Raw genomic sequence first — 11,618 nt, 5'->3', positions numbered from 1 at the left:
TCTTCTTCTCAAACAAATACTTTTAATTGTGTAGGCTATACGTAATTTGCCCTAGACCGTATACCGAAGAACTTGAATCTGTACTATCAAACTCGAGTTTTCCGAAATTTACATTATCTGTTTCGGATGTAACTGCTTCTGTACAGGGCAACTTACGGCCATCCTGAAAAAAGGGAAGCCAGCTAACCTATGCTCCTCGTATCACCCTATTACTGTGTCACCAGTTTTATGCAAGCTTCTAGAAATGCTTGTATTGTCAAATGCTTGACACTGTGGCCAAAGGCCAAACCACCAGTGTGGTTTTGCGGTGGAGATCGGTTGTGCTGATGCTCTGTTCCCCCTTGCTGCTATTATGTCTGATTCTGAGGCAAAGGGTGATCCACTAGTTATTGGCTCTATTGATGTCCGTAAAGGAGTCACACAAGGTTTGGTTGTATCTCCGAGTTTGTACAACAATAGTGTTCTGCCGGCGCAAGCCCAAGTAGCTACTTCTTGTGTTTCAAAAGGGATAGATGTTTCATTGATGACGTATGCTGACGACTTGCTTAATTTGAACAGGTCCGCTTATCGACTATCGAAGAACTTTGATGTGTTGAATAGGGATTACAAAAACGAAGGTTTGTCGTTTAATGTGTCAAAATCTGCCGTCTTGTTTTTCAATGCGGTACATTACAAAAAAGATATGCCTATGGGCGATTCTACTGTGAAACAATCTGAGAGTATTACTGACCTTGGTTTACCAATTGGTTGAAGCCTCGACTCTACTAGGACGTAGCATGTACGCCACGTAGAAGTGAAAATCCGGATTGTGTACGGGTCAATTATTAGTAATAGACATCGGTTCTGCCGTAAATATCTTGCGTCGCTGCATAATGCCATTGCCCTTCCACATGTACTGTATATAGCACCTTTTTGGAAATACCTGTCGTCCGCTTAGTGTGCAAAAGTAAAAGTTCTGTTTTTTCGATTTACCATGTTTCTTTTGAGATTTCTACCATGGACGAGTATCTCCTATATCATGCGTAATTATGGTGTATCCAATCCAACAGTCTGTGTCAACGGTGACGCCAAGAATTTTTCGATAAACGCCAAGGGAAGAGCAAGCCCGTTGCTAGCCATCCTGTGCCAGTAGGTTTGCTAATGTACATCAAATATCTTTGGTGATGTCCCCTAGTGTGACTTTTCTTTTCTTTTTCCTTTGTTATACTCCGTTTTAATTCCATGTGAATTTTCGGGCAATAAATTTACTTACTTACTTAATTACGTAATAAAAAAATAAAACGATATACATAATGCGCATTACGTACATTTTTAATAATAATACATAAGTTATGTAATGTCACTCCCAGAGGCATATTTGTTGGACTTTTCAACTATGCTGAATAAAACAGCTATCTGAAAAGATTCATCGGATTTCAGTGGGGAAACAAGGAGCATGGGAGCCTTGCTATATGTACATTGTTTTTTTTTCTCTTCTTTTTCACTAATGAAACATGAAACTTTTAAATCAAGGTAGTTAAAATTATAAGTAAACCTAATGCATAACTAGAAACGCATTTTGAATGTTTCAATTCCTCTTCAAGATCAAATTCATTCCCTTCGTCGAAGTCCTTATCCAGGAGGGGGGTAGGAGGTTTGAACCCCTCGGAATATATATTTTAATTTCTTTGTTTCCCTTTCAAGGTTTAACTCTTTCCCTGAATTCTTTGTCACAGGATTTTACAATTTGAACTCTGAAAACTAGCAAGCAATTTCCAAATATTTGCCTAAGGTATTGTAGCCACGTGTAAAGTGACGTGGCCTGAAATCGTCATATCGTTCTTTACTAAGTGTTACTTTGATGTAATAATAATTTTTTCCTTTTGTTTGTCTAATTACATAAGAAACTTAGTATTTTAGGAAGTTAAAAATCATAAGTGTTTCTGACGTATCTTGTAATGTAATTGCTTCATTCAATTCATCTTTAAAGGACTGAACAGAGTCAAATCCATTCACTCCATCCAGATTTTCAGGTTTGAACCCTAAATATACGGGAGCAATATGCAAACATTTACCTCGAATGTCTTAAGAGTTTCATCAGCCGTTCCAATTTGAGCTTCCAGCACATTTTTGGGTGTAATGTTTCTGTAGATGCCTGCCTTTTATTTTAATTGCTTCTCCGTCAAAACAAATAACCCTGACGTCCCATGTAGGTGGATTTTTTCTGGGGCACTTCAGCGGAGTCTTCCGAACTAAGAATGCTAGCATCAGTTTCATTGACAAAAGTGTAAAATTGCTAGCAAAGTGGTCTTTTAAGCCACTTTTCACCTTCAAATCCATCCACTTTGTCACCTATTCTGAATTTCTTTGAATATCACCTCATTATCAGTTCCATTTGGAGTTTGCGTCATATATTTAATTCCAGTGGGTATGTAAGCTATCTTCCATTGTTTCTAAACTCTTTTTATGACTAGATATCAGCTTGAATAAATCCGAAGGGACTTCTTCTTCCTGAAGTTCATTTGGTAACTCCTTATCTCTAACGCTGTTGGTATCACTTTCACTAACGCTACTGTTTTCATTCAAACCACTCATCGCGATTATAAATCCATTAGACAACATCTTTGAAATAACAAATTTCGTTGAATAGTATTACAGCAATTTTTGCTTAGAAATGGTAATTACAACTAAAAATAACAATAGAATAACAATATAACTCTTGTGACAGATTAGAATAAAAGAAGAGCAAAATAATGGTCATTTATCAAAGAAAGCCCAAATAAGCGAAGTTTGTTCATTCGCTGTCCAAATAAATTTGGGTAATGATACAAAATACTAAATTGATATAAGATGATGACTTAGGTCTGGCAGAAAGTAAAACAAAACAAAATATGGAATACAATGAAGAGTTTTTGGAGAATTTAGAATCCATGCTTACGAATTTCTGCCTACCCGAAGATGAGCACCTAATACGCCTGATAGAGGATGCAATTAAAATCTTAGAAAAAGAGCCTAATGTCATTTATGTAAAAGCAGCAAATATTACCTTGTTTGGAGATGTTCATGGTAAGTATAACCATCAGAGAAAAATGTACAGAAATGAGTTCAAAAACGGATCCAATGCCGATCATGTCATGATACAACTTGGCGACTCCTTGGACCGAGGACCTCAAAACTTAGAGTCATTTCTGTATTCATTGTCATGGAAGCTTGTTTATCCCAAACAATATTATTTCGTCCGTGGAAATCATGAATCAGGATCGATGAACCGAAAATATGGTGCACAAAAGGAAATAATAATGAGATATTCACGAAAAATTTACAGCCTTATTATAAAGTGCTGTACTTATTTGCCCGTGGCGGCTGTTGTCAATGACAAATATTGGTGTGTCCATCGTGGTATTCCATACTTTGAAAAAGGTTATACACCGTATATTATGGACTTAAATACGGAAAATCACTTCTGTGAGTCAAGAAAAATGTCTGTAACATTAAAAAATATATTATGGGCAGACCCTGTTGATGACTTTGAAGAAAATCATGAACATTTATTTGAGGATAGTCGCAGAGGAGATGGGATATATGACTTTACAGCTTTGGCAGCACATCACTTCTTAGAAAGGAATGGGTTACAAGAAATAATTCGTGACCACAAATTCTATGACGAGGGCTCTAGAATTTTTCATGATCACCTTGGTCAGGTTTTAGTAAAAGTATTTTTATGTCTCCAAATTACTGTGGTAGGGAAGAGAATCCCGGATCTGTATACCAGATACGCGATAGGGTACCATTAAAAGGTATTGAAAGTGGCAATGGCATAGAGGTTCCTCCTAGCGTAACATTATGGGAGTTTATTGTGCCATTCGTTCTCTCAACTTATTTTGAATTCAGTGCACGGTTCCTGAAATACCATAATAAACTCCTCAAGTGATTCCACTCTCTCGATAAAGATGGAAAGGGCAAGTTGGACGGACGTGCAATTATGCATCAGCTGAACCTAGATAATGAAGCAATGGTTAATAGAATGATTTACATCCACGATACTCACAACGATGGAACAATGAGCATGGAAGAACTCCAACAAATATGCTCAAATTTCTGTGATGAGAGAGTCAATAATTTTTAAATTTTTTGATGAGGATTTGGATGACAAGATCACAGTTCAAGATCTTGTTAAAAGCGTTAAGCGAATAAGTAAATCAATGCCACTCCCTTTAAATTGCTTTGAAAACAACATTCTGGAAGCTCTTCCACTTCAAACCATACATGCTTTGACTAACAAAAACTACGTAGATTACGAAGATTTTTACAAAGTTTTCTCAGTTTTAGGATACACAAAAGATTAGCTCAATTTAATCGAGGTTGCAACGGCAACTACAATTTAGTAAGGATCAAAACACGGCTCATAGTACCCAAAAATTAAAAAAATAACTTTTAAAAGAAACTAGCAAGTTAAAAAAATTACAATCTGTAGGTGATTTAGGAATGGTAACCATTATCTAAATTAGTTTTAATAGCATAATGCTATTTTGAAAGTAAATTTATGGGAATTTCGAAAAATAGCTCAAAACCTCTAAAAATGGTGTTAGATCAAAACGAAAAGTACACCATTTGGGATCGCCATAACCGAAAACCCATTACACGAAATTTACAGTCCCCTGGCTTCAATAACAAGGAAAGTCACTTTTTCAAGATCATTATGTCGGCCGTGCAATGTTGCTACAGCTGAGTTTTAACCCTCGGTCTCGTATTACCAACTGATATCAAGCTGCTTTAATTTCAAAAAGTGCTTTAATTTTTGGCTATTATGAGCAGTGGTTCAGCCTAGCCCTGGTACATTTTAATACAAAATGTTACGCACAGGAAAAAAAACTTTCGTTTTTTTCTTAGCAGGAACTAGCAAAAAACGAACTAAGTTGTCATCACTGTTTCCTAAGACACCCTTTAAAGTATATTAGTTTTTATTTTCTTTAAGGTATTCCGATTGCTCTTCTTTCATATGCTGTAATATGTTTCTTCATCTCCAGAGTATTCCCTAGTTCTTCCTCCCTTGTATCTTGCATACAAAAATGCAGTTTTTTGCCGAAACAGTAATTTTATTTTAAATATTATGTTTCGTTGATTACAAAAAAGTGGATGTTGCAATTTCCTTTAACATGAGCCCAAACAGCCTTCTATGATGTTCCAGTGTCCCACTAGCTATGGAGAAGGAGAAAAAAAAGAGAACATTGATGGTGATTTCCAAGAAAAAATGATTTTCACTGTTGTTCAAGCCGCGGGATTTTCCTTGTTGGTCAAGCCAAGGGACTGTAAGTTTCCTGTAGAGAGTTTTTGGCCGAGGCGGTTCTAACGGTGTACTTTTTGTTTCGATGCTACGTCGTTTTGACTTCAGGCTTATTTTTTGGTTACTCCTGGTCGTGTTTCGTCCTTTACTAGGTTGCAGCTACCACTGCAACCACGATACTTGAAAGGGTACCTTGAGTAGCTATGTCAACGTAATTCATTCTTTACTAGTCCTGCTAAGAAATAGCCGAATGCTTTACCTGTGTGTACTTAATTTAAAGACCAACATTGGGAAAACTGCTGTACAATAACTGTTTTTATGCCAAAAGAGTGATTTTATTTTAGATATTATGTTTTATTAATTACAAAAGCGAGTAGATTTAGCAATTTCCTTTAAATGAGCCCTTAACGACTGTCTATGATGGTGGTTCAAGCCAATGGATTTTCCTTGTTCTTCAACCCAAGGGACTGTAATTTTTTTGTAAAGGGTTTCTTGGCCAAAGCGATTCCAATAGTGTACTTTTGCTTCAATTCGACGCCATTTTAGGAGGTTTCAGGCTACTTTTTGGCTACTTTGATTACAAATATTGTCGCATGTCTTCGACATGCAACAACGTGCGCTATTTATACTGCCTAACCGCAGATATCATTGTGATTAATTTTCTCTCATCATTACCTCACACATTTTTGTCATGCCTTTTGCTTTAGCTATTCGGATTCGTTCATAATCTTTTATAACTTTGCATGACGTCATAGGTGCCAAAAACACTTCTTTTCCAGCTTTTCCCCAGCAATTACATTTTTGATTTAATTACGTTGTTATAAAACCCAGTAACAACCAGGCATGTTCTATTGCATGTTCTAACCATGCATATGATCCAAAATATTTAAATTAAGCGTTGAAATTAATTATTGTATTAATCTTTAGTTTTAAGTAAAAGGGTGGTATATCTTTACAGATTAAAAAAAAAAAAAAATATTTATCTTTTCGACAGCATCAGTAGCAAAGGGAATTTCGAGTGAAGTCAGAAGGCTTTCAGCTGAACTGTTTATTTCGAGATTCACAGTCCGGTTCTATTTCAAGTTTTGAATTCGTTACTTAATGATTCACCCATAAATCTGTCAACCACAAATCCAGGTCAGCAACAAAGGTAATAGAAATCTGAAAACCCTAATAATCTGCAAAAAAAGGTATTTCTTATACATTTATATTCACTTAAGCTTGATTTCCATGTAATACAAAATCAGCAAAAAAAAAACTATTGCAACGAAATAACATGGCAATAAATAAAGGCTACCAAAAATGCACCAAGTCCTTGCAATAAAGGCAACTTTAATGTAATCTTAGAGGAGCAAGCAAATGATTATGATAAATGTGAAACTGAAAAATGATTTCGGTTCCCCACCAACATAAATTATGAATGCCATTTAGCAACGTGTTAGATACATTAAATCCGAAAAATCGGAAAAAATGGGTTATGCTCCTTCTGTAAGTTCTGGCATGTTATTTTTCTGCAGTCTTACACTGTCAATGTTTCAAAATAAAATAAAAATTTTACTATTGTTCGTTTGCTGAAATTTCGCGTTATCCATCTAACTAGTTAAATTTTTGAAGTTCATTTTGAATTTTTTTTAAATTAAATACGGTCAAAAACTGGTTGAAATAAGGAACATTATCTTTTTAAGCAATTTTTAATGAGCCTCTAAGTTTTTTCCACAAATTCTGTTTTTCTTTAACTTTTTTCAGTAAAAATACAAAAAAATATTTTTTCAAAATAAACTCTTCTTTATTTTGAATTTGTCTCCCCTCCCCCCTTTTGCTGTTTTCTTTTCTCTATACCAACTGTTTATTGTTGCGTTCATGTCAACTATGCGTGTAACTGTTTAATGACGCAACGTCCGAAAAATGTGAAGTTTATTTGACAAAAACTATCAAAGTGGCCTCGCTCCCCCTGGAAATCGGTTATTTATTTTCGTATTATTCATGGTTATAAAAATGTGGCAGTTTTCGAGCCACGGTAGATTTCGGAAGTTTGGCAGAAAGGAGTGCTGATGGCTCCAGTTTGCTGAAAAGCGGGCACAAGATCACGACAACTAGGAGTCAACCATATGCCGGGTTGTCAGCAGGGGCGAATCTCCGGCATTTTTATTTAGGGGGGGCAAGAGAGGTCCATATCCGGATAGTCAAAGGGCAAGGGATGTATAATAATTTTTTTATTCACATTATTGGGGGGGGGCCAACTGCCCCCCCCCCTTGCCACCCCCAAACGACGCCCCTGGTTGTCAGCTTCTGGTCCCGCAGCAAGTACAAGTAAAAGTAAGTAAGTATAAAAAACGTTCTTAGAAATATTATAAATCTGATACAGTAAATTAATTTTGAAGAAGTAATACATAAATTTTTTGGAGCCCAAATATCCTTAGACCATTAATTTTTGAGGAGGTGCCGGAGAACCCATATTTCTGCTTTTGGAAACCTCAAAACTCCAGGGATAGTGGAAGTTCTTATGGGTGGGTGCATAGGTAGAGTCTGGATGTGGAACCCACTATGTTCCTAATTATTTATTTTTTAAGAAACGAAGGAAAATATTTGGATATAAATTTCACACCTTAAAAGCATGATTACTAGCATAGAAAAAAACGAGTAAAGAATACTTGGCCCTGAAATCATTGTCGTAATTCAGACTGAGAAACTCTACAATAAAGGCATCCACGAAAAAGTACATCTAATAAGCCATTTTATAATTGGAAAGAAGTTCTAAACGAGGAGTTAAATATAAAAGAGGAGTCGATATATTGAGGAGGAGTTAACACATTTTAGTGGAGGAGTTGACTATGAATCAGTTGAGAAATAATTAAAGCCGATTTTTAACGGTATATTACAGGTTTGACTTTATAATATTGATGACATTGGAGGTGCAATAAACAATGGAACTATGATTCTCTAAGCGAGCAGTAGGGTAATTATTGAAAAAAGATGTTCAAAACATGGCTACAAAGCTGAAGCTTCAGGGGAATCAAAAGTTTTTGCTCGGGGTGGGAACTTCAAGCTGAAATAAAATGTACTGGAAAAAGTGTTGAGGAAATGGGGAAGTGGGCTCCATGTCAACCCTGCCTAAGATCTAATATCTTCAACGATTTGCTCACAACGTTCCATAATTTTCATTTGATTTCCCTTGTTTTCAAAATCGGTTCCCGTCCCTCCCTCACGCCAGAAAAATATCCCGCACATGTGCCCACTTCACGGCCAAACATTCAAATTGTGACATGTAAAAACCTTCTTATGAATAGGGCTGTCTGACAATATTTAGGGGGAAATCAACGTATTCCCCGCATAAACAGATATAATTCAATAAGAAATTCAAAGGAAGTACAACAGATCAATACGAAAAAAAAAACGTTTTTACAAAAAAAGAAAAAGGAAAACAAACACATACAAAATGATACATCATCTTAAGATAATCAGTTTAGAAAATACAAAAATGGAAGAAAAAGTGCACAAAACGTCGATGCAAAGACCAAAGGGCATATCTGCGGTTTTCATATTTTATTGAAAACGAAAATATCTTACAGAAAATGAAGATTCAAAAAAGGCTTCTAAAGGCAGGAAAAACTTAAAAATTTATTTTTGATCTCCCTAGTATAAGGCCCATAAGTATTAAATTGTACAAACTAGTCGAGAGGAGAAAAAAAAAAATATCACCAGTGGCATCAGCCAGAATCACCTGTGGCACCAGTTTCTCTATCAGAATCAGGGAATTTGAGAACATAGCTCAGGAGAAAATAAACTTCCATAGGGTTCAAAAAAATTCCACAAAATTTCCATATTTGTTCTTTTGGGGAAATTTCACGAAAAGACTTGTAAAAACCTCAAGTGTTTTCAAGCGAATTTAGAGGGTCTTACTGGAAGGTGAAAAAAGAACCACAGTCCCCTCTAAGCCTTGTTAACCCAATCTGACAGGCAATATGATTTTGACGCTGAAATTTATTCTGAGAGAAACCAGCTAAAAACTGAGTACTGCTATAACAAGGCCATTAAATTTCATTAATTTAAATAATGTTTTATTTGAATAATATGTAAACAATTTAATTATTTCTTTACATTAATTTAATTTCATTTTATTAAATACTATTATACGATTTAGTAGTAGCCTACTTATACTTATTTACAAATACTTATTTATTAACTATTTATATTTTTTTAATAGTTATTTCACTTATTTAAATAATATTATTTCTGACTCTGATATAAAAAATTTAAGATAAGTTTACTTACTAAGGCCGATAGACCTTACTTTGTGTGAGCAAATGAGAAATAATTTTAAAATCAAACATACCCTGATGTCTTTGCCATGAAAAATAGAAAACATTAAAATTTCCACAAAGACTGTTATCCCAAGCAAATTCAGAATAATATGCAGCAAGATTTTGTAGGCTTCTCTTCATTCATATTTACATTTAGCTTATCTTCTTTATTTTTGCAGATTGATCGAAGCAAATCAAAAAACACCTAGAAGAAATTACAAAGGTAACTACGAGAGAACAACCTAAAATAAAAAAAAATATTACAGTTAATTAAATTAAATAAATAATTAAATTTAGTTTTATTTAAATTATTTAAAATTAATTTAAATATAAACATTTATCATTTAATATATCTTGTATTTGAATATAATATATTCATACTTATATATACAAAAACTGGGAAAAAACCGGGAGTTGAAATTTGAATGAAAAAGACTTCAATATCGAAAAAAAAAAAAAAAAAAAATACATCTAGAAGACATAACAAAGACAAATACATCTAGAAGACGTATGAGAATGCAACCTAAAATAATAAGTAGTAACATTAAAATACCAAGGACAGGGAAAACTAAACCTGATTCTTTGAATTGGGTAAGGGGAAGCTTACATTTATGTTATTACATGTCTAAACTATATTTATCTAAATATATATTGATATTTATTATTTGAATTAAATATAAGTATTAACAATTACTTAATTGAATAAAACAACTAAATCCAGTAAATTAAATAAACTAATTAACTTAAATGTAAATATATATTATTCATTTACATTTGCATTTATATATCTCGTATATTAAATTCACCCTTAGATATCTAAAAAGTGGGAAAAATTGGCGATTCGGTTTTGAGTGAAAAAAATTTCCATGCAGAAAAAAAAAAAACACGGAGAAGAAATTAAAAAGGTCAGTAAGAGAGTACAATCTAAAATAATAAATAGTAGCATTAAAATACAATGGACTGAAAAATAAACCCAATTCTTTGAATTGGGTAAGTGGAAGCTTACATTTATGAAAATAGATGTGTAAACTATACATATTTAAATATATATTCATATTTATTATTTAAATTAAACATAATTATCAACAGTTAATTGATTTAATATAACAATCAGATTTAATATATGAAGTAAATTATTTAAATTATATGTAAATATATATTATTTAATATTCGCGCTTAGATATCAAAACTGGGAAAAATTAGGGATTCTATTTTGAGCAAAAAAGACTTCCATATAGAAACAAATCAAAAGACTTCTAGAAGAAACCGCAAAGGTAAGTATGAGAGTACAAGCTAATATAATTAGTAGTAACATATCACTTACTATATGTAGTAAGTGAGTAAAATAGTGAGTCCTGCCACAAACAAATTTGTATAGATCTTCACGTGGTAGGTCTGTCTGGTATGATTTTTTTGTAAATATTGGTCTTTAATAGAAATGAATTCTTCTAAAAAACAATTAAAATACCAAAGACCGTAAATTACTCCTGATTCTTTGAATTGGCCAAGCGGAAGCTTACATTTATGCTATTAGATGTGTAAACTACACACACACACACACACACACACAAACACACACACACACACACACACACACACACACACACACACACACACACACACACACACACACACACACACACACACACACACACACACACACACACACACACACACACACACACACACACACACACACACACACACACACACACACACACACACACACACACACACACACACACACACACACACACACACACACACACACACACACACACACACACACACACACACACACACACACACACACACACACACACACACACACACACACACACACACACACACACACACACACACACACACACACACACACACACACACACACACACACACACACACACACACACACACACACACACACACACACACACACACACACACACACACACACACACACACACACACACACACACACACACACACACACACACACACACACACACACACACACACACACACACACACACACACACACACACACACACACA

At 34.5% G+C, this 11,618-nt stretch overlaps 3 protein-coding genes across 4 annotated transcripts in view; 2 read left to right on the top strand and 1 right to left on the bottom strand.

The window, feature by feature from the left end:
- The first annotated feature begins 352 nt into the window (after nt 1–352).
- Nucleotides 353–751, top strand: LOC148954153 (uncharacterized). Its single transcript, XM_089086175.1, has one exon. It carries the CDS (start codon nt 353–355, stop codon nt 749–751), a length of 399 nt encoding a protein of 132 aa, XP_088942301.1.
- Nucleotides 752–2,870: 2,119 nt separating this feature from the next.
- Nucleotides 2,871–3,773, top strand: LOC148954152 (uncharacterized). Its single transcript, XM_089086174.1, has one exon. It carries the CDS (start codon nt 2,871–2,873, stop codon nt 3,771–3,773), a length of 903 nt encoding a protein of 300 aa, XP_088942300.1.
- Nucleotides 3,774–6,462: 2,689 nt separating this feature from the next.
- The window catches only part of Rala (Ras-like protein A), a 62,273-nt gene continuing 57,117 nt past the window's right edge, over nt 6,463–11,618 (bottom strand). For both annotated transcript variants that reach the window (XM_089085969.1, XM_089085968.1), the window contains one exon: nt 6,463–9,769. In XM_089085969.1, the coding sequence (XP_088942095.1) occupies nt 9,665–9,769 (105 nt within the window). In that variant the 3' untranslated portion in view covers nt 6,463–9,664. The remainder of the gene's footprint in view (nt 9,770–11,618) is intronic.

The sequence above is a fragment of the Artemia sp. Qi Xiang Cuo genome, chromosome 3, assembly GCF_049724085.1.
Source record: "Artemia sp. Qi Xiang Cuo chromosome 3, ASM4972408v1, whole genome shotgun sequence".
In the NCBI taxonomy this organism is placed as follows: domain Eukaryota; kingdom Metazoa; phylum Arthropoda; class Branchiopoda; order Anostraca; family Artemiidae; genus Artemia; species Artemia sp. Qi Xiang Cuo.
This window is presented reverse-complemented; position numbering and strand designations above follow the sequence as displayed.